Genomic DNA, 22,015 nt, shown 5'->3' with positions numbered 1-22,015 from the left:
AAAAATGACTCGCTGTTCTTTTAAAGCACCAAAGGACAGGTGTAGCTGTGCATCTGTATTCAGTCATTTCCATGTTAGAAGAAAGTGTGAGGAAACATCACCAGGTCGTGTTTTGTGTCTGATCAGATTTCATTTTGAGGTCAACAGTTTTAAAGAAAAGGCCAGATCTGTCCATCTTCATCCTCCTCCTCGTCTCCACTTTAAAGGTCAGAGCCTGAGAGGAAAAACTATATGGCAGAAAGTGTGGTCCTCTCTGGTTTAGGGGAAGTCTTCAGCCAAGTGTTGTATAGTGCTTTTTTCAAGACCAAGGTGGATCGCATCTAGATAGTGCAAAAACCTGTAGAGACACAACAAAAGATAACTTAATTAGTGTGTAATATGGACACATTTCAAGAGGCTGCTTTTGTATGAGACGATTATTGGGCATTTGTTGACAGGGTTACTTCAATACATTCTGCTCGCAGCTAAAACACACGTCCCACGACCTGAGTGAAGTATGATTGAGAGATACTGACATGAAATTATATCTAGATATTTTCTGTATCCAGAGACAAACAACCATTCAGTCTCAAACTCAAATGACCTGGGGGCCACTGAGCATCAAGTCTGGTCAGGAGGAGGCCAGTCAAGTGAAAAAAGTTGGGAAAAAGCAACTGTTCAGTAAGGGTGGGCGATATGAAAATGATATCACCATAAGCTGATATTGCAATAACAATATTTTTAATGATATTTCACATAATTTCAGAAAAATGTGTTCACATGGAACAACATATAACTCAAAATAAAAATGTATTTAATATAATGTAAAATGAATCTTTGCATTAAAAAAAAGATACAGAAATTCATAACTGATGATTAAGTGGCCACAGGAAATCACCTGGAGGGCTTCATGTGGCCCACAGGCCGTAAGTTTGAAGCCTCTATTCAGTGTCTAGTTAACCCAAAACCCAATCTGCATTTTTCTTTGAAGAAGCCGGAGTACCTAGAGAGAACCCACACATGTGGAGAGAACATGCAAACCCCATACAGAAAGGCCCTCTGTTAAACCGGGATCTGAACTGGTGACCTTCCTACTGTGAGGCAACAATGCTAGCCACTGTACCACCATGAGACCTGCAATGGCTTCTGCTTCCTCACCTTCGTTTGACCTTGCCCTTCTCCTTGAGATGCTCTGATCTGCAGATAGTACGTAGGACGGGCAAGTAGTCGACAACAGCTGCTGGCCGGTTTCCCAGACCAACCGCTCCTCTCAGCATAATACTCTCCATTACTTGTCTCCTCCTCTGGACCAACCTGGAACATGTCAACACACACAGGTTTTCTTTGAACTGGGTTGTGATCAGTTTCAGAGCATTATTATTTTTGAGTCAGGTCTGGGCAGGATGATTTAGGATGTCCAACATTACAGAGATACTCGTAAGACTTACTGTAGATGACAGGGGCCATCCTGAGAGAAGCTGTGACCTTCACGATGAGAGGCCACAGGGAGGGTGAGTTCCTCTGCAGCTTCTTTTCCCAGCTCCCCTTCCAGTTGCTGGGATTTGTCCCATGCATCGGCTACAGAACTTTGACACTTGTGGAAGCTCAGTGCCTCCACAGCTGCCTGGATCTGCAAGACCTGCTCTCCACTCATCCAGCTCCCTCTGCCAGCCTCAACTCTCAACTCATCCGTCATGCCATCTTTAAACGCTGCACTGACTGCTGATGTTCTCCTGTGAACATCACCTCCTTCTGGATGCATGAACAAGGAGTCCAGGTAGGACATGTTGTCAAAAAAGTCAGCCATCGACTCTAGACACTGGGAGACTGGGAGACTTTTAACCCGCGCATCTGCAGTCAACGGCTTCCTTTTCACCTTTTCTGGAACTGCCTTCTCATCGACTTTCTCCTCATCCTGAGCAGAAACCTGTGGCTTGCGGAGAGATAGAAAACCTTCATCTGAGTCAGAGTCCGAGGACAGCCCGTCTTGGACAGGTAGAGCATGCCTTCTCTTGTTCTTCCTCATCCTATTGGAAACTTTAACTGGACTGCCGTCATCTGAACAGTCTCCTGACTCTGCCATGTGCATTAACCTGGTGTGAGATGGCAACATGTCTGACGACGGCTGCTCTTTGGGAATATCAGAGGGACAGTCTTTTGATTCCAAAACAGGTTTGCAGATAGAGGAAGTCAGCTGTGTGAGTGGAAGAGGTAAGAGAGTCTCCATGTTGGCATACAGTAGGTCCACTCCTCGTCGCCTGCTGTCGATCAGAAGGTCCCAGCAAACAGCCTCCTTCAGACTCGGGCTCTGTTAAAAGCACATACACATTGGAAATATTGGATTTTGATGAAAATGCATGTGATTAAAGCATTGAAAGATTGATGTTGATGTCTGGAGACTTTAACGGACATCACTGCAGTTGTTATGCGTCATTTACCCTGAACAGCTTCCAGATGTCTCTCTCTGGTTCCAGGTTTAGCAGGCCCAGCCTGCTCTCAGTGCAGCCGGTGTCGCAGGGAGGGAGAGCATGTGGGGCAGCAACCTCGCACACAGACATCTCTGCTGCTTCTCCAACAGGTTTCGGCATTAGATCTGCTTTAAAAGGTAAAGGAAAGAAGAGCCTGAATTACAACAGGTAGTGCAACCATTTATACAGTAAAGGTTGTGATAAATAATAATTAATATATATATAAAAGATATAAAATAAAAATCATCATTGAGAGAGGGGCATTATTAGGGGTCCAGTATCTGGAAATCTGAAATGAAATGAGTAAAGTGTCTCAGCTTTACCTTTAGCAGGTTATAGATAGAGATATGAAGAAACTTGTATCTTGCAGCATAAGCCACTGGAGCTCAGAGATTATGCAATTTTAGAAGGAAGAAGTGAGTGGCAAAAAGTGTATGGAATTAATAGGGTTAGTGTTTAATGGTTACATTAAAATATGAGCAGCTCTTATTTTGTTCACGCCGATCCTGGTCAGTGGTACACAAACATGGATATATGCTTCTGATAACGGTAATAAGGGGAGACGTTCAACATTAACATAGTTAGAACCAGATGTGCTCACCACTGGTATCAAGGTGCTTCAGTGGCTTGGTCACAGAGCTCCCCCCTGCACTGCGAGTCCAGAACTGCAGCTGGAGTAAACTCTGTCTGATGTCACAGCCATTGAGCCTGAGGAGAGAGCTGATGTCCGCCGGGTCTGTTCTCATGTCTTCAGCCAGACACAACAGCTGCAGGTAGGTGCTCACATTTAACTGTAGCCAAGAGAAAGAATAGGACAGGTGAGGAAAAGTGGCTGAAATCATTACAAACTAGAAGCCCTTGGAGATCGCAGACCTCCACCAAGGCAGCTCAGTGCCTACAAAATACACCCTGCCGGCACGCCTGGGTCAGACAGCGGGAGTTGCAACCAGCGATAACGTTATGGTCAGACAACAAGTGTTGTAACCAGTGATAGCATCTACAGGTCACGCTTTAAATGTAATCACTTGTTTGTGGTCCCATTGCGAAAATTTCATCCAAATCCATCTGTGACTTTTCCAGTTATCTTGCTAACAGACAGACAAACAAACTGGGCGAAAATATATACCTCCTGGTGGAGGTCAACAAAACATTTTATTCATTACAATTGCAAACCACTCACAAACCACACAAAAAGTATTAACAGCAAAGCTTAATCCTGCCGTTCAACATTTATGTTTGGGAATCCTTCACTCACCTCCGACGGGGTTTTAAAATGGATCTCGTCAAAGCTGCCATCAAACATGGTGCTGAATGCAGGATCTAGGAAACAAGCAAAACACAGTATATATTATAAATTAATGCAAACAACACAGGGTAAGACATTGCTTTTAATTGCTCTCCTACTCACCACTGGTAGTGAGTATGACTGGCCTCTTAGTCGTGGCCATGAATGTCTTGACGGCAGCTAAAAACCCAGAGTCTTCCTCAAAAATAACATCCACCTCTTCAAAAAGGATGAGTGAAGTGGCCGTCTTCTTACTCTGTTCTTCACTGTTCTCTTTAGGTGTGGAAGGTCTTGCTGAAGTTTTGACTGCGACATCTTTTTTCTTATTGGCACTCTCATTATTTGCTTTCTTGGAAGCAGCTATATGAAAAGAGATGGTAAATAATTGTGGTTGTATAAAAAAGGCAACTTTAATTTAAACAAAAACATTTTACACATTCAGATGCGTTTACCTGCTTGTTCATTCTTCGTAGTGTTCTGTTGATCCTTCTTGGTGGGTTGACTCATTTTGAAGAAGTTAGCTAACGAGGTTGGAGCCAAACTGCCTTTTTTACCACCTCTTGGCGACTGTGGATGTTTCCTGGGTGAGGAGACCACTCTGCGAGGAGAGTTCACCTTTCCTGAAGGAGAAAGAAAAAATGTGTTGGTGTCATCGGTGCAAAATACTTTATGGCTCAATGGCCACTTTTTAAGGGAACACCTGTTCAACTGCTTATTAACAGAAATATCCAATCAGACAATCACATGGCAGCAGTTCAAAGCATCTAGGGATATAATGATACAACCTGCTGAAGTAAAAAAATAGCTTTAGAATGGAAAAGAAAGGTAATGTTAATCAAACAGATTGCCATAAATACATTAAATGGTGTTTAAAGGGATCATGCAAAGAAAACAGTAGAATGTGAAACCGTGTGTAATGCATATGTGTTTAGAATTTGCTATAAAAAAATATAAAAATATTCTATTATATTTAGTGCCGTGACATGGTACTACATGGGCTGTCAAAAGCTTTTCAAGCACAAAAGTACAGAAGAGAATGACCAGGCTGGATTTAAATGATGAAAGGTAACAGCAACAGACAATTACAACTAAGGTATGAATGATTTGTTGAAAGTGTTTTTCCTCCATATTTTGATACAGGGACAAATATTTAAAGATATAAATTGTTTCCAAATATATATCTTTAAATCAAAAATAGAAGAATCACAGCCTTTACTATTTGCTAATTGTGTTGCATGAAATTGCAATTTCCATTAGAAAGAGATCATTTGTTCAACAGCACAACCAAGGTATGCAGAGACCATCTCTGAATGCACAACACGTTAATTCTTGAAGCAGAAGGGTAACAGCAGTAGAAGACCACACCGGGTGCCACTAGTGCCAACATGAGCCAACAACCCATTAAAACAGTGCTATTATTGGGAGCTGTGTACATACTTGGAGAGAATCCTGGCCTGGCAGTGCCAGCACTGCTGCTTGTGCCGTAGCTGTTGAAGTAGGTGGGTTTGTGAGCGTTGACCCCCTGACTGTCCACCTGGTGTGACTGAGTGGCTTCTCTCAGCTGGGACAGAATAAGTCGGCCACTCCGCTGAGAGGAAGCGTTTACCTCAAATACCTGAAGAGAGTGAAGTTGTTAGTTCTGCAACTGTGTCACAGTAGATGTGCTGCTTTGTGATGCATGCGGGGTGATTTGCACCTTGAAGCCCAGCTCCTGCGCACAAGCATAGACGGCCGCGGTTTTTCCTACTCCAGTGGGTCCTGTGATCAGTATTGTATTGCATAGCATGTCCTCTGCATCCTGGGAGTCCTCTTCTCCACAGTCCCAGTCAGAGTCTGGACACAAAAAACAGTCAAAATGCAGTAACAACCAACAGTTATGAAGACAAAATAAAATCTGCATGTTTATGGTCTCCCACCAATGCTTCCTTCCTCTCGTTTCTTGTCTTTCTGCTTTTTTCTTTCTTCCCGGTCTGCACGCAGTTTCCATTCCTTCAGCCAACTGTGTACCAAAAAGCAAAAGTGAATTTACTTAAATATTCTTGATTCGGTCACTGGTGGTCTAAATTTGGGCTATGGGCTTAAAACTAATGCAATAACATGAAAGCAGTTTTGAGGTGGTTCCTCACCTGTGTAGCCTCTTTACTGAGGCAGTATTGCCTATGATGTCACTAGAGTGCTGCGGTTGATATTTCTCGGTCCACAACACATCCTCCGTCTTCACATCTGTGTAATAAACTGTAGTGAGTTTCTGATTTTCAGAGATTCAAGACCAAGTCTTTAATTATGACATGAGAACAGCAGGTAAAGCTTGTTGGGTGTGCCAGTTTGATGAATCTAAACAATAAAAACCCATTAAGATGAAGTACAAATCATCTTGGTTATACTTCATTCAAACTTGAAAAGGTAACAGGTCATACTTTTTCTACCTCACCTTTTTCCACAGTGTCTTTTACCGGCTGCAAGTCATCCAGCACAATCACAGACTTGTCCTCACACAGGATGGGAGCATCCATGTCAGAGGGCTTGACATTGTCTTTCGCCTCCTTCTCTGGTTCGAATCTCTTCCCTCGTCTTGCTGAACCTCCTCTCTTTGTTGGCTCAGGCTTGGGCACATTCTCGTCTGAATGGTTTCCCCGCTGCTTCTTGGCCACCTTCACTGCATTTTCCCCTCCATCATCCATCCTTTTCCTCTTTCCACCTGCTAGTGGTGCCGTTTCTGATAGCAGAAAACATTTAACATCAGCTAAATTTAAAATAAAATCTAAGTCTAGAATAAACGCAGAAACATGGAGTATCTATGTTTGTTTCCTTGCTCACCTGACTGACCTGAGGCTGTGCAGCTGTGCTGCTGGTGGTCAGTGCGTCTCTTTAGGAAGCGACTGATGAACATCTGAGCAGGGAAGGGAGGGTTAGAGTTGCTGACCTCTTCAATAATAAGTTGACGAACACTGTCAGAAATCTCAGGTCTCCAGCCCGAACCCTGAGGAAAAAAAAGATATATCTGTTGGTAAACTTTCTTACATTTATTTCTGAACATTAAGCTAAGGAAACAATAAATCATTATACACAACAAAATGTTACTACTCTCACAATAAATACTCATAACATATTTATTGGATACAAATTGCCTTATAAGAATTCTAAAAGCTTTACTAACAGAGAGGTAGCTGCTCTTTACTTAATTTGTTCTGACTTTGCTAAAATGTCAGTAAATTCTAAACAAGACAATGGCCTTCATTTGTCAATCGTGAGTTGTCTTTATACTCATTCCTACGGAAAAAGATTGGTATTCATCAATATGGACGTTGGCGTATCGTACGATCAAATCTCACACCAGCTCAGACCAGGTGAACACAAGTCTGACACGAGTGTATGGCTGTGTAGATCATCATTATTTGATCACACTAATGTAATCAGCTCTACCTCAGTCTGTGTCAGTGGCAATCTGAGGCCTGGATGAACCGTAGCAACACACAGCCTTTTGCGAACTATTTTTTAAGTTTGATCAAGCAATAGGCTTTAATATACTGTATAATGACTTGTTCACCGTCAGAAATTAATAAATTAAATATTCAAAACTTGTCAACCATCGCTGTTGCCATATTTAAATTAATTAATCAAGGGGTCTTTATTGTGTAAATTATGTTTTTGAGATTTAAAATCTCAAGGCTCTAAAACAGGAGTTCATTTAGCAACTGGCAGACTACATCCATTTTTGTATAATCTGTGTTTTACATTTGTGTTAGAACAGAGAATCAGATGAGTCATTTCAACATACCCTTTCACAAAAGGCTCTCTGGGCTGGTTCAGTCATCAAACTCAAGGAGCCACTAACATGTGAAAATGAGGACGATGGGCTCCTGAGAGCTTTCAGTGGACACAGTAATGAAGATTCAGGCCATGGTAAACTCCAAAGTGGACAATCTGTAAATACACAATGATAAAATGTAAGCTTGACTCAATAGATTGATCAGAACCCACTTAACATTTATGAAACCCTGTGAAACCACCTACCATTTGGCGATTGCATTATGTGTAGAACTGGTTGGAAGGCGGAAGAGGAGATGGAAAATGCCTCTTTGGTGGTAGAAGTCTTTGCCAACTGCTTCCTGAAGGACTCTGGGAGACCACTCTTTAGAAACTCTCTGCGAGCTTTGAACTGCTCATCATCCTGGGAGTTTTCAGAGCCCTCTCGACTGCTGTCATCAAAGATGGAAATCACTGTGGACACCTTAGACGAACCTTTCTCCACTTTCGAGCCTGTGAGAAAGAAAACACAGTACCGTTAGAGGACAGTGATCAATAAATGATGATTTAAAAGTAGGAAACATTACCTGGGACAGCCTTGGTGTCTTTGACAGCTGATTTGCCCAAGACATCATTTAAACTTCGCAATGCTTTCCGGGTTTTACTCTTTTCTGATGCCTTTAGAGGAGAAGTGGCAGACTGGTCGTCTTCAAGGCAGATGACAGAATCCTGACAGAACAAACCACAAAATGAACTTCTCACGTGAACTCACAAATGAGAAAAAACTGAAAAATAACTGCAGTGGACCCATTAGTATGTAGGGATAGTCAGTGTTATAGAGAAATGTCAGTAACAAAGTGCTCATCAAGTCCTGGTGTTAATGCCCAACTTCTACAAAAAGACAGAAATACAGCCAAAAACACAACCTCTTTTCTGTCATGTACAGCTTTTTATACCCATCAGAAAATACACATTACAATTGTGCAACCAGTAGCAAATAATAATGAAAAGGTGATGTTTGATGGGTCCACTTGACTCAGGGAAATCAGACCACAGATTTGACTCACCGAGATCACATTCATAATACAGCCTCACATGGTATAATAATTGCATGTATTCATCCTTTTTGCTGTACCTCATTCTCATAGTAGCTTTTCTTGACGGAGGTCTCATATCTTGACGAACGCCTTAGGGGGCTCCGCTTTTCAGCAGCGGTTTTCTTACTCTGCTGTATCACCTTGGCTTTCTCCACCAACTTCTTTGCCTGCTTCCTTTTTTTAGAATCACTGTCCAATGTCTAAAAAAAAGAGAACATTTTATTATCCATAGGACAAATTCAAAATATTTTCAATTGACTTGGCCTAAGTCAATTGATTGTGGGATTTGTCAAATTTATGAGAAATACTCACTTTAGCAGCCTTCGATGTGTCACTTCCAGCCTTTGACGTGGAAACATTTCTATTGACTCTCGTAAATTTAATCCTTGTGAAAAAAGGAAAACATTTAATTAAACCAAGAAATACATATACAATAATAAAAGAACTGGAAATGGGTATACACACAGACTTGGTAAATTAAATAATAATTAATAACACTCAAAATTCTTTCCACACCATGCACATTACTAATGAATTGTAACTACAGTATGCGTCACCTGATTGGACTTTCGTCCATGTCAGGTGGGCCCACCATCTCTGCCACAAAGACTCCATGTTTGGACCTCCGTGTTTTTGGGGTAGACGTGCTTTCAGAGCAGTCGGGTAAAGCAGCAGCAGCATCAACATCCACCGACTCCTTTTGTTTTCTGGTTTTTCTGACAGGAGTTGCTGTTGTGGTATCGGGAGGTTGTCTGATAACAGCCTCTCTTCTAGACCTCCTTACAGCTGGGATGCTGGGCTCCTCTTGTCTATTATCAACATCAATGACTGTGACCGTTGTTTCTTCTGCAGGAGGAGAAGCCGTAGCAACTGATGTAACCATCTCATTTTGTTCTTTGGCTTTCTTTTTCCCTTTTCTTGTTGGTTTCTTTTTAGTGACACCATTTTCCTGAGCAGCAACAGGCAATTTCTCCACAGCTGGCAAAATTACATCCTCCTCCTCAGCAATGTTTTCTGCAGGATCTACATTTTTCTCTCCAGGTTGCTTCTGCTTGCCCTGACACTTCCCAGGTTTGGTTTTGGACCCGTCCTGGTTGGGTCGTTTGAAGGCAGCCATGAACTGCTTCCTCTCTGCCTCACTGCATTTTGGAGTGGTTTCACTCTCTAGCACAGCCAGTTCTAGATCTTCCTCCTGAATAACCACATTAGATTTCCTTTTGACATGCCGTACAGAGGATGAGAACTGGTGGTCAGCTTCTGTCTGAGGAGAAGGCACTACATCCACAGCACTCGCAGCACCCTTTCTCTTGTTAAATATAGAAGCCAACTGTCCTACATCCTTGACTGCTTCCTGTTTGGGTGAGACTGTGTGCACCTCAGCCTGGACGGTGATAATTCGAGGGGAGACTTGGAGTGATGGCTCTGCAGAACCCACTTTATGCAACACATCATTGTCCATTTCGTCTGCCTCTGTTGTGATTTTACTTCCCTCTTCACCCCCATCCTGACCCTGACTTCGTAAAAAATCCTCAAAGGATATTGTGACTGTGCTGTTATTTGCGTCTGAGGCCTTGTCCTCATTATCCTCCATGCTAACGTCACACAAGGAGGTTCCTGCCTCCTTCTCTTCTGGTGCTGGTTGCTTCACATCCTCTTGAAGTCTCTTCTTAGAAGCCGATGTAGCAGTTTTGACTTGTTTTGTCTTTTCCCTCAAAGGTACATCTGAAGATGCGGAAATGCACCTGATCTCTGCTTGAGATTTGCCATTGTGACAACTTAAGGAACTTTGTTTAGGCCGCTCATCTTTTTCAGTCAGGTCAATAACAACAGCCACAGCGGCACACTTCTCTGATGCCTCAGCACTGAGTTGAGCCAACAGAGCCGCAGTATCACTACCAAGCACCCCAGATCCACTGACCACTTCTGTTGCCAAATTTTTGGTTTGATGTGGTTCATCTAAAATCAGACAGCTATCCGTTGCTGTGAAGCGAGCATTTTCAGACTCCACCAGTTTCCTTGCAGCTTTGGTGGCCTTTCTGCCCCGTTTCTGAGATGGCTGCTGCCTTACAGCTGCCTCAGGACTGGTGCCTTTCTCTGTAGACTGTGGTGTCTGACAGTTCTCTTTAGACTGAGGTGAAGGACTGGTCTTTTCTTTCGAGGAAGGGGGTTTCCGGCTAAAATAGTCCATAATGTTGTTGGATCGTGGAGGAGAAAAGGGCTTCTCCACAGGCTTGGCCACAGGAGAGAAATAGTTTGTGATTGTCTTAACAACAGGACTGCCACCATCTTTGCGGGATTTCTTGCAAGGCTATAAAAGGAGTGACATAGTTAATCAAACATGAGAATGTATGTGAAGAAAAAAGAATATGTGGAATATAACAGCTATTGCATGTTATACATTCCAATGCCATTAAAATACCTGGGTGTCAAAATCCTCAATGACAGATGCCATAGCCACAACACCAGCCATCATTTGATGGGGCCTTTAAAAAAAGAAAAAGAAAAGAGGAAACATTTTATAATACATTCATTGCCAACAGAGGTCATCTAAGAAATTAATCAGAAAAATCAAATAATATAAATGATAATATTAAATACAAACTAACAGACCATGAAAATAGAGTATCTGTTTTTATGCAACACCACAATACCCAAATGATTTCAAAATTTAGTGACAATCAGAAATATCGCATTACTGGCATCAAGATTGGGCATAAGATTAGAGGCGCACACTTGATTATTTTGTGATTCATTGTGCAGCCCGGACCCCTCAATAACGTTTCCTTGTTTAAGCTTCATGCGTCTATAGAAAACTAATTAGAACCACAATTGTTGGACAAGATGTGATGTTGAACAGAAATGGACAGTTAGAGATTTTAGGAATGTGAATATGTGCCTGTCCTTGCTGATTTTGACTGAATGTCTTCCAGTAATACAAAAAACTGTTTTATGTTCTTTTGCAGAGGGTCTACAGTGAAACTACTGTTTATGAATCTGTAGTGTAATATGATTTAGCCATTCAGAATGGTTTGCTAAATGTTATGAAAAGGTTACGGATTAATCTAAATTAATAATCAACTACTTTGATTACTGATTGGTTTTAATTATGGAAAAAAAACCACAGTAGTATTCTGATTTCTCAGCTTCTTGAATATTAATTTGTCTAGTTTTTTTTGCTCCACGTGACAAAGAAATCATTAAAACTGAGTAATTCTGGATTTTGGACAAAACAAGACATTCATCATTTCCAGGTTTGAGAAACACGAAGCATTAGAGAAACACACCTCACTACTGTACATATATTCTCAGTCATCTTATCCTAGTGCTAATCATTTATTATATTTAGTTCAAAATCAAGTCACCATATTTTACATATATATACATGCAAGTGTCCTGTACAATATAAAGAATAATGTGTGGAGTGTTGGTGAAGCATATAAAAACAGAGGATTAAGTGAAAACCCACCAACTTTTTCATGTTTATGCCAAATGACAACCATAAAAGAAAATGTGGAAGAAAACACTTACTGACGAGACAGAACCGGTTCCTCTCTGCAGCTCCAAATACTCTCTCCTTCTCTTATTCACTTCGTGTGTTCAAACGACAGCGGCAAAAATCATAGTGAGAGCCGGACAGCTGCTCGTTGCCACCGGGCTTCAAAACAACAAGCTAGCACACTCCACCGGGTGCTACTTCGGACGCAGCACAGCTCTTCACATATTCCAAACGTGGCCCAAACACTCCCCACATGACAGACAAGGCGCTCGAATACGAGACAGAAGGCGTTACGCGGAGCTTCTCCAACTTGTTGCGAGCACACATTCGAAATACATGTTTCACTGGCGTCTGTTTGCGCTTTCAAAAACGCGCCAGAGAGGCTGTGAATGAAGAGCGCCAAATATGTATGACCTTTTGCGTCACGGCCCTCCACCAATCGCAGAAGAGAAAAACCATAGTGACGCTGTTCGCCCACAACAAAAATGGCGTCCGGTGTCGCGTTGAAGGGAAAGGATAAAATCACAGCGACCCACACTGGCCGTACTACGTCATCACACGCACTCAAGAACGAAATAATGCTTCAAGGGGGGGTTTGAAATGAGAGGGTTCGGGTTATTCAAAAGTATGAGTTACAGAAAGTAAACGTTGGTAAGGCCCATGTTGTTGTGTCTAAAATGGTCACAATAACTCTAGATCAATTTATATGGACGACGATAAATAACATAATAGCATAAGATAGTCCTTTATTTGTCCCGCAGTGGGGAAATGTACAATTTACAATAAAGAATAAAAGAAAGAAACAATTAATAAATAAATAAATACATCGCTAATTTAAAAAATAAATAAAAGAATACATAATCACATTTACTTTATTTGTATCATTATATATTTTTTTAGAGTTCCCCAGTGACAAAACCCCCACCACACCACTCACCCTAACCCATAATGCTGTAAATGTTACAAAAAATACTTGAATTCAGGATAAAGAACGCAAAAGGACCCTTCCGGCCGCCGTCGTCTCTCCAACGTCTCATCTCGCTGAGATTCCTGACTTTCCCTGACACTGCCTGCTAGTCCTGCGCATCTCTACTCTCCTCTTCCCTGCTGTTTGAGTCCCACTCGACATGTCAGAGTATAGCGCGGTGCCGCCGGCCGGCTCCGGGGCAACTCTCGGGGGACAGGCAACTCTTCTTGGGGACGAAGCAGGGGCCGTGAAGAAGGATGCGTTTGCGGACGCAGTGCAGCGGGCCCGGCAGGTGGGGGATGTGAGTGAGAGGCAGCCGGGCAGTGAGAGCTAGCTAAAAACACAGAGAGCTATGTTTTCACCTGGTCGTTGACGGCTTCGTCCTAACAGACTAAACCTGGAGCATGTAGAAAATAAATAGAAAACAAATTATGAAAAAGCATGAAATAATTGGTTAATTATAAACTTCCGTACTACCATGCATCCTATCTCTAGTTATGATAATGTTATGAGAATATTTAGTGTGTGTTTTTCTCTCGCAACCTGCTTTGTTGTGATTTTATTCAGATTATTTTAACTGATCTAAATTATGCAGTTGTTTTTGTTTGTTTGTGTACGTTTTGTGTTTTTGTTTTGTATGACTGTGTTTTTATGTCATGGTGGTCACAAGGTGGTGCAGTTGTTAGCATTGTTGCTTCACTGTAAGAAGGTCACCAGTTGGGATCCATGGGTTGTCTCTGGTAGGGATTGGACAATTCCACTTCTTTGTGTCTGATACCAATACCGATATCACAAAGTATCTCCCGATACCAATATAATCCCAATTATCATTTTAGACCATTCATGAACTATGAAGCTTTTAACAACACATTTGTCATTTCAAAGACATAATTATGTGCATAGTGAAGCATGGATACCTGTCCAGAGGAACTCCAAACAATCCAGTATCATCAAAAATGTGTACCTTAAAGTTCATATGGGTGTTTACTTGAACATATTTCAGATTATCAGACTGGCTAATGTGACCGTTGTGTCTCAGATTGCAGCTAAAATTGGGGGAGAAGCTGGCCCTCCTGTGAACATGAGCACTGCATCAGATAGTTTACCATTCACTGCACAGAAACGACAGCTGGAGGATGCAGGTAACTGTACCTCACACGCAAACATAATTTTTATTTTCAATAGAGTAAATTTGTTGTTCCTACCTTCAATAAGCGGACATTTCTTGTGATAATTGTTGACATCTGCTGATTGTAACAAACTTTATTTTGATAACATTTAGCCCATGTTGTCCACTGCTACCATCTACACTAGATATCTGTTGTTTTCTTGCAACAGATGAACCAGAGAGCAAGAAACTGGCTGCACAGACTGACTTGGACTCAGTTAATGCACTATGTGAGTTCCTTCCATTAAAGTTTGCTCTGTTAGTGTTTATAACAGTGTTTGTAACACAAAGTTTTTAATATAATATATACCTCCAGTTTTACAGTACTGCTGTGACTTTGCAGTGCAGCTTTGCCCTTGTCTTTTCACACTTGCTCTCATCTCTGAGTCCATCAGTAACTCAGAATCTCTCCCTTATTCTGTATCCACGTCTCAGCTATTGGTGCACAACTCGCTGTTCTTGCGCAACAACGGTGAGACCTGGTTGCCTTTATATGCCTTTGTATCATAGCAGTGCAGCAAAACAAGACTGTTGCACTCGTTGCACAAACTCGTACCTGACTTATTCCCTGAATTTGTACTTGCTTGCTGATGCAGGCCCACCTCCGCTACAGAAGAGTACAGTGTTCCAGATAGCATGGTGGGACTCAGTGAGTGCAGCCTACACTGATGATACTCACAACTCACACTTACACCAGTAGTGATTTTACCCACTAAACAAAATGTGTGTTTCTTTGTCTTTATCCTCAGTTATTGGCCGTGGAGGCGAACAGATCAATAAAATGCAACAGGAGTCAGGTTGCAAGGTCCAGATTTCTCCAGGTTCAATCCTTAAACTTATCCATTTTTTATTTTATTTTCCTTTTGATGCCACCTTCTTTTTACTGTACATGTGTGTGTCCAAGACAGCGGAGGCCTTCCAGAGAGGAGTGTCTCTCTCACAGGTCCCCCCGACGCCATACAGTAAGTTATGGGCTCATTATTAATTCTTGTGATCATTTTGTCAATTGTGATGATACATTTGAAGCGCAGTATATTTAAATTGGTAATAATGGTCCAGTGTGAGTGTCTCTTGGCATTATATCAGCTTAATGACTTGGTGTTGGCAAATGGCCATCTGGAGTAACTGGTCAGCTCTTCTGTGGCTAGGAAAGTTAAGAAGCTGTTGGATGAGATAGTGTCCCGAGGAAGAGGCACACCTCCTTCTTCTTATCAAGAGTCCACCAATGGGCAGAATGGCACGGTTCATGAGATGATGATACCAGCTGGCAAGGCTGGCCTCATCATTGGAAAGGGAGGAGAGACCATCAAACAGCTACAGGTACACTACAGGGTTGTTGCAGTTGCAATATAATGCCCAAAAAAATAATGCAGTAGTATCAGTTAAGGCCGACATACCCACAGTGTTTGAGTGTGTGATGCTCCAGGAGCGTGCAGGAGTGAAAATGATCCTAATCCAGGATACCTCTCAGGGACCCAACGTTGACAAACCACTGCGTATTATTGGAGAGCCATACAAAGTCCAGGTATGGTCAGAAAATCAGCTCATGTTGTACAAAACAAATGTGGCGTGATGAGCTGCTATTACAATACAATCGATTACCCATTGTAAATTTCCTTTTCAGCAAGCCCAGGAAATGGTGCAGGAGATTCTTAGGGAGAGAGACCACAGTGGCTACAGTGAACAAAATGATTTCGGCTCCCACATGGGAGGAGGCATAGATGTGAGTTTTTGAACGGATGTGAGGAATCACGGCGTCTGCTGTCTGAACAAAATCTTAGTTTCCTCTGTATATTTTTAATCAGATCTCAGTACCACGGCACTCAGTCGGCGTTGTCATTGGGCGTAACGGAGAGATGATCAAGAAAATCCAGAATGATGCTGGAGTTCGAATACAGTTCAAACAAGGTTGGGACCCTGTGGTGATAATTTTTGCATGATTTTCACTCACGTTCAAAAATGTGATGTCTGTCGATTATCGTATTGCACGTGGAAGGACGACAATATAATATATAGCCAAATTTTGACCCACCCTCATTGTGCCCAGTACTGTAGCTAATGCTGTCTTGAATCTTTCAGACGATGGGACTGGTCCAGATAAGATTGCTCACATCTGTGGTCCTCGTGACCACTGTGAACACGCCAACCAGATCATCAATGACTTGCTGCAGAGCATCAGGCTCAGGGAGGAAGGACAAGGGGTATGAATCACTTTCACTGAAAAGCATGAAAGATATGTCTCGCTCTGAAATAAACTGATAGAAAGTCCAAAAATGCTGTTTACTTTAATTTGAAACAGTTAATTAAGGTGTCACATGCACATAAACACATAACCGCCCCATTATTTTTTAGTCATTCAACACACTAGTGCAGTGCCCGTAGGAAGTGTGTTTTCCTATAGTGGGAGCTGAAGAAGTTTTTTCAGTTATGGTAATGCAGCATGATCAGGAACGTAAAGGCTAACATAATACAAACACTGTGCAACCTCATTAGGCACAACGCAACTGTTTTAATTTTCGATTAGCATTAGCGTAGCTAGCTGTTGTGACTGTCAGCTACGCTAATGCTAATCAAAAATTAAAACATTTTCGTTGTACCTAATGAGGTTGCACAGTGTTTGTGTTAGCCTTATGCTAATGCTAATCTTACCTTTGGAAACAGGTTTGCCAAGTTGCAAGCTGCAAAGAAGTAGCATGCTAATGCAAAATAAATATTTGCTTACGTATTGGTAAATGGACACCGACTTCGTCGTTTCAGTATAACACCATGTTCTGCGGTGAACCGTGTGAAATGTCTCACCCGTATTTCTCACCTGTATTTGAGAAATAAAATGTATTTTATTTCTCAAATACATCATCGAACATAGTGAATAATTCACCTCTATCTACAGGGTCCCCCAGGTTCTCCAGGCATACCTGCAGGAAACAGGGGCCGAGGTGGAGGACAAGGCAGTTGGGGTCCCCCTGGAGGGGAAGTGACCTTCTCTATTCCTGCCAACAAGTGTGGGCTTGTGATTGGGCGGGGAGGAGAGAGCGTCAAGTCCATCAACCAGCAAACTGGAGCGTTTGTGGAGATCTCTCGACAGCTTCCGCCCAACGGAGACCCCAACTTCAAGCTGTTTATCATCCGGGGCTTGCCGCAGCAGATCAATCACGCCAAGCAGCTCATTGAAGAGAAGATCGAGGTACATCAACCCCGGTCATCTTCAGTAGTTAGCTGTAGGCAACAGGACTAGCATGAGTTAAGTCAAAATGCTACTTCAGTTCTGAAGAAAGAGAGAAGGACAAGAGAAGAGTTATTTCCACTCCAGGGAGACCCCAGTTGTCCTTGTCCTCCACCATGACCCCTCTTTCCTGCATGCATACCTGGAGGACCTGGGGGCTGCAAATGGTGGAGAAACAAATAGCTTAGTACCAAGAAACTAACATGTTCAAAGGTACATTATATAAGAAATGTATTGTTTAAAATGCCATAATACAATATGATGAGAGGTGAAATGACCTCAACTCATACAAGCCCAGTTGCCTACAGATAACTATTGAAGATCTTACACACATTTCCACTTTTTTTTTTTTGACATACCACTTTTCAAACAACAATCCATAATTCATAATGTGGATGCATGTTGTGTGTCCTTCAGGGTCCTTTGTGTCCTCTGGGTCCAGGGCCAGGTGGACCAGGTCCTGCCGGACCAGTGGGTCCCTACAACCCCAGCCCATACAACCCTGGACCGCCTGGGGTCCCTGGATCACCACAGTAAGAGTAGCTACAACTATGACAAGGTCAGACTACAGAATCTTTTTTTTTTTTTGTCTTTTATGATGGTCACTGTGTCTAGATGTCCATTAAAATGTAGCAGAAACTTGAAGTGAATTTTTAAAAGATTCCGTAAAAAGAAAAAGCACATTTATGTGTTTCCATCAACTGCTGCAAAAGCAAATATTGGCAGTTAGTTCACTGAGATAAGCAGCAGGTGGTGCAAAAGCTTGTGACATCCCAGAAGAAGAACAAGGTGCAACTTGATGAAGTAAGGAACTACAACCTACAGTTGCTGCTTCAGTTGATGATTCGAGTAATAGTTTTGTTTTTCACTAAGTTGGAAAGTGTTGTGGTTTTCTCATCAGTTCACACACACTTCCTCTCTATGGCTGTATCTTTTACAGCACAGTGAAATGTGGAAGAGGGAGGGATGTTTCAGTCAAGTCTGACTCATTGCACTCATTTGCATCTACCGTTCATTGATGTGCTTTCACCGTGATATTTCAAGACCACAGAGCCATACATTTGTATTGTGACTTGACAGACAAACATGACTGACTAAACATTGGTTCCCCGATCCCGATCAAATCAACACGACTGACGGAAGAGCCGCATGTGTGATACTCACTGAGAATCAATAGAAAAAAATACATATATCAACATATATACAACACATCATGCAGCACCAACTTCAGTTCTCCTCTTTTGCTATTTTATTTGTTCAAGTTGCTTTTGCACTTGTCACCCACTGTGACTCATCTTAGTGGGCAGAAAAATATCAAATATGTCTCTCTGTTAGGAGGCATACCAGTGTATTTTCTCTGTAAAGCACCACACTGGATAAAAATGAGAGATGAGTTTCAGACAGGTCCAGAAACCTCACTTCTGCTGGATTGGGCTGTAATCGTGCTTATAAAATGTAGTCTGACCTGGGCCTTAGCTGCAAAATCTTCAGAGCATCTGAGTTAACAGCAAACCACTTCTTTTTTCCTCAGTGGTGGACCTCCAGGTCCTCACCAGTACAATCCTCAGAGCTGGAGCAACACCTACCAGCAGTGGCAGCCTCAGGCTCCCCATGACCCTAGTGAGTCCCCTTTGAGTTCACATCAACTGCGCTATAGCAAATTCATCCCATGTCATTTAATTTACTATATAACTCACCCAGTTCTTTCTGATGAGAAATAGCTTTTATGTGTGGTAAGGTACACAGGATTACACATGGACATGTGATGAGATGCAGTCTGTACTTAATGCAGTTCTGGCTAATCCTGTCTCTGTTTTCCCCCTGGTCTCCAAGCCCGGTCTCCAGGCCAGTAGCAGGGGCTCACCCTCACCCTATGAGGACCTCACCCCCCTCCACCCTGCATCTTTTCTAGGCAAGGCAGCAGCCAATGATCCTAACGCAGCCTGGGCGGCCTACTATGCTCAGTACTACCAGCAGCCGTCGGGTACTGCGCCAGCCCAGTTCCCTGCAAACCCACCTGGAGGAGCCCAAGCACCAGTGGAGCAGACCACACCTGCACAGATGCCAGGGGGCCAGCCAGACTACACCAAGGCCTGGGAGGAGTACTACACAAAGATGGGTGAGACTATCATCTGCAATCTCCCCTGCTGTTAACTTGTATTTAGGGCCACTTACATCGTCATTTAATTACGTGTAGTACCTTGCACACCAGGAAGTGCTTCTCTGTGTCGCAGAATCACTCTGCCTGTATGAGTAATGTTAACGCTACAGCCTTGTGTGTTTATCTTACCGACCCTAATACACGGCCCATGTGAAACAGAAAAGTCAACTCAACTCCTGCACATGTGCACCTGCTGTTGAATTAACTTCTCTCTGATTCAAGTTCATGAAATGTTCATTTGATTCCCAAAGGAAGATACACTGGTAACGTTGTTAATAATTGTGTCAAAACTGGTTGTGAATTGCAACTGGGGCGCGTCTCTTTTGTGTGTCACCTCCAGCCCAGACGGGTGGTTCTGTCTCTGGAAGTGCAGCTGCAGCCCCAGGAGCAGCAGTGGGAGCAGCGTCCACGACAGGAGGACAGCCCGACTACAGCGCTGCCTGGGCTGAGTACTACAGACAGCAGTCTGCACACTATGGACCAGCAGGACAGACTCCTGGTCAGCCAGCCACTCCACAGCAAGGACAGGTCAGTGGCCGTCTGCATCAGCCTGCATTATAATCATACATGTATTTTAATTCACAGCGAGAAACTGATTTTCCCTGTGATTTCAACCCTTTTTTGTTTGTATTTCAGACTCAGTGAGAGCCCAGAGCAGAAAACCACACCCTAAAGAGAATCAAGAAGACAGGACGAAGAGGACATCACTGTTTTTTTGGGTCAGATCAGTTTTTTCAGTTTTTATTGTTCGGAGTGGAAGTAAAACCCTCTCCTCACCACTGAACATGACCTTGTTACAGAAGTGAACAGACATTCTAATTTGCTTTACTTCTGAGGGGAAGGAAGACTGATGATCCATCATGGCAGGTGCACAGAGCCTCTCTTCAAGTCATCCGAGTCCTATTGTCAAAGCCATAACCTTCATATCTTTGTGTAATATTTACTGAATGGCACAGAGCTGTTAAAACTATGATAAATTACAGAAATCTTTATTTAAAACAATTTTTTTTTTAAGCATGCATGAGTTTTGTGTAATTAACTCTGAGATTTTGAAAGTTTAAAGCTTTTAAGTGCAACTTCTGGTGATGTTTCTGCCTCTGTTTGCTCACTATGAAAATAAACAGTATGAGACAATTTGTATGCTGCGTCCTGCATCTGGAAACAGACTATGCAAAGCAATACTATCAGACCTGACTGAGGGAGCGTGTGTGTGTGTGTGTATACAGCAGCAGCGCAGGGGCGGGTGGGGGCAAAAAATATTTATCATGTCAAACATTTGAAGATCTAAACACGGCTATGCTGAGAAATAGAGTGTTGTGTGTGGAGCTGATAGACTTTAACAGCATTGTGTGAACTAATTTGATAATGATTTGTATGTAATAGACTTTTGTAAAATCCTTTTTTCATTTCCCCCCTCAGGTTAAATAAGAGAGAAACTACTGCAGAGATAAATTAAAACCCATTTATTGGCAAAAAATAGCTTTTCAAACCATAATCTTGCTTCATCCTTTGACCAAAGCATGTCACAGACATGTTCATTAGGACACCAGAAAACTAGTTTAACTTGGAGAAATTGGGTATACCAAGTGGACACACAGATAAATTAAAAACACATGAAGGACATTAATATTCTGTTCTATGATTGTTGAAACAGACAATACAACCAGTCTGTTAGAATCTCCAGGCCAAGAAAGCTGACTTATATTTCATAATAGAGACTATATGTTGTGTGTCCCACTGTCATTTTTGGTTATGTGCAATTATGTGTGTGTGTGTGTGTGTGTGTATTTGGGTGTGTGTGTATGTGTGTATTTGGGTGTGTGTGTGTGTGATGAAAAGTCAGCCACAAAGATTAAAACACATATGAAGACAACTGCACTTGCTGTTCAAACGCACACAGCCAAAAACAAAAACTACAACAGGGACTGCAAATGCAATTTTAAAAATTATTTAATTTATATCTTTAAAATTAAAAACATCTGAATTGCATTCTACCACCTCCAAAGGCACAGTCATACTTAAAGCAGACCAAATTCATTAAACACTGCCACTGAACATCTTTTTTTCCCTCAATTTTTGTACATAAACAATAAACTATTTAAAAAAAAACAAAAGAAAAACATGACTACTCTTTTTTTTTTTTAACCGGGTAAACAATGGCCATTCTATACGCTGTAGAACATGAAAAGACTGGAGTGATATGTACTGAGCTGTGCATTAGCATTAGACTCCATAGAAAGGACAATGTGCTGGTTTCAGGCTTGTGCGGCCCACTGAAGATGTGCACTGCAGCTATTTAAAGACTTAACCCCCCCACCCACCCAAACCCCACAGAAATCACAGAATGTTCATAAAAAACAATTCCGATGAGCATAATTAAAGAATGGGGGCATGAAAACACTGGTAGACGAGCCTCGATGGAGA

General features: G+C 42.2%; 2 protein-coding genes across 2 annotated transcripts; one reads left to right on the top strand and one right to left on the bottom strand.

Annotated features, from left to right (window-relative positions):
* Positions 1-258: 258 nt before the first annotated feature.
* On the bottom strand, positions 259-11,046 carry atad5a (ATPase family AAA domain containing 5a; the record flags this gene model as incomplete). Its single annotated transcript, XM_083895799.1, has 21 exons — positions 259-337; positions 1,138-1,293; positions 1,428-2,287; positions 2,418-2,542; positions 3,052-3,238; positions 3,703-3,767; positions 3,856-4,092; positions 4,185-4,352; positions 5,170-5,347; positions 5,429-5,565; positions 5,649-5,731; positions 5,859-5,955; positions 6,164-6,448; positions 6,559-6,712; positions 7,511-7,656; positions 7,747-7,992; positions 8,067-8,208; positions 8,615-8,776; positions 8,889-8,961; positions 9,134-10,884; positions 10,996-11,046. The coding sequence occupies 21 exons, from the start codon at positions 11,044-11,046 to the stop codon at positions 259-261; spliced, it is 5,382 nt and encodes a 1,793-aa protein (XP_083751925.1).
* Positions 11,047-13,199: 2,153 nt separating this feature from the next.
* Positions 13,200-20,236, top strand: LOC310932472 (far upstream element-binding protein 2-like; the record flags this gene model as incomplete). Its single annotated transcript, XM_083895798.1, has 18 exons — positions 13,200-13,331; positions 14,079-14,181; positions 14,378-14,437; positions 14,643-14,679; positions 14,804-14,856; positions 14,957-15,028; positions 15,112-15,169; positions 15,356-15,527; positions 15,634-15,732; positions 15,832-15,930; positions 16,013-16,115; positions 16,287-16,408; positions 17,098-17,391; positions 17,848-17,963; positions 18,962-19,050; positions 19,343-19,549; positions 19,932-20,119; positions 20,228-20,236. 18 exons carry the CDS (start codon positions 13,200-13,202, stop codon positions 20,234-20,236), a joined length of 2,013 nt encoding a protein of 670 aa, XP_083751924.1.
* Positions 20,237-22,015: the final 1,779 nt, after the last annotated feature.

The sequence above is a fragment of the Microchirus variegatus genome, assembly GCF_963457635.1.
Source record: "Microchirus variegatus genome assembly, chromosome: 10".
Lineage (NCBI taxonomy): Eukaryota > Metazoa > Chordata > Actinopteri > Pleuronectiformes > Soleidae > Microchirus > Microchirus variegatus.
Note: the sequence above shows the minus strand (reverse complement) of the source record. Positions and strands in the feature narration are given on the sequence as shown.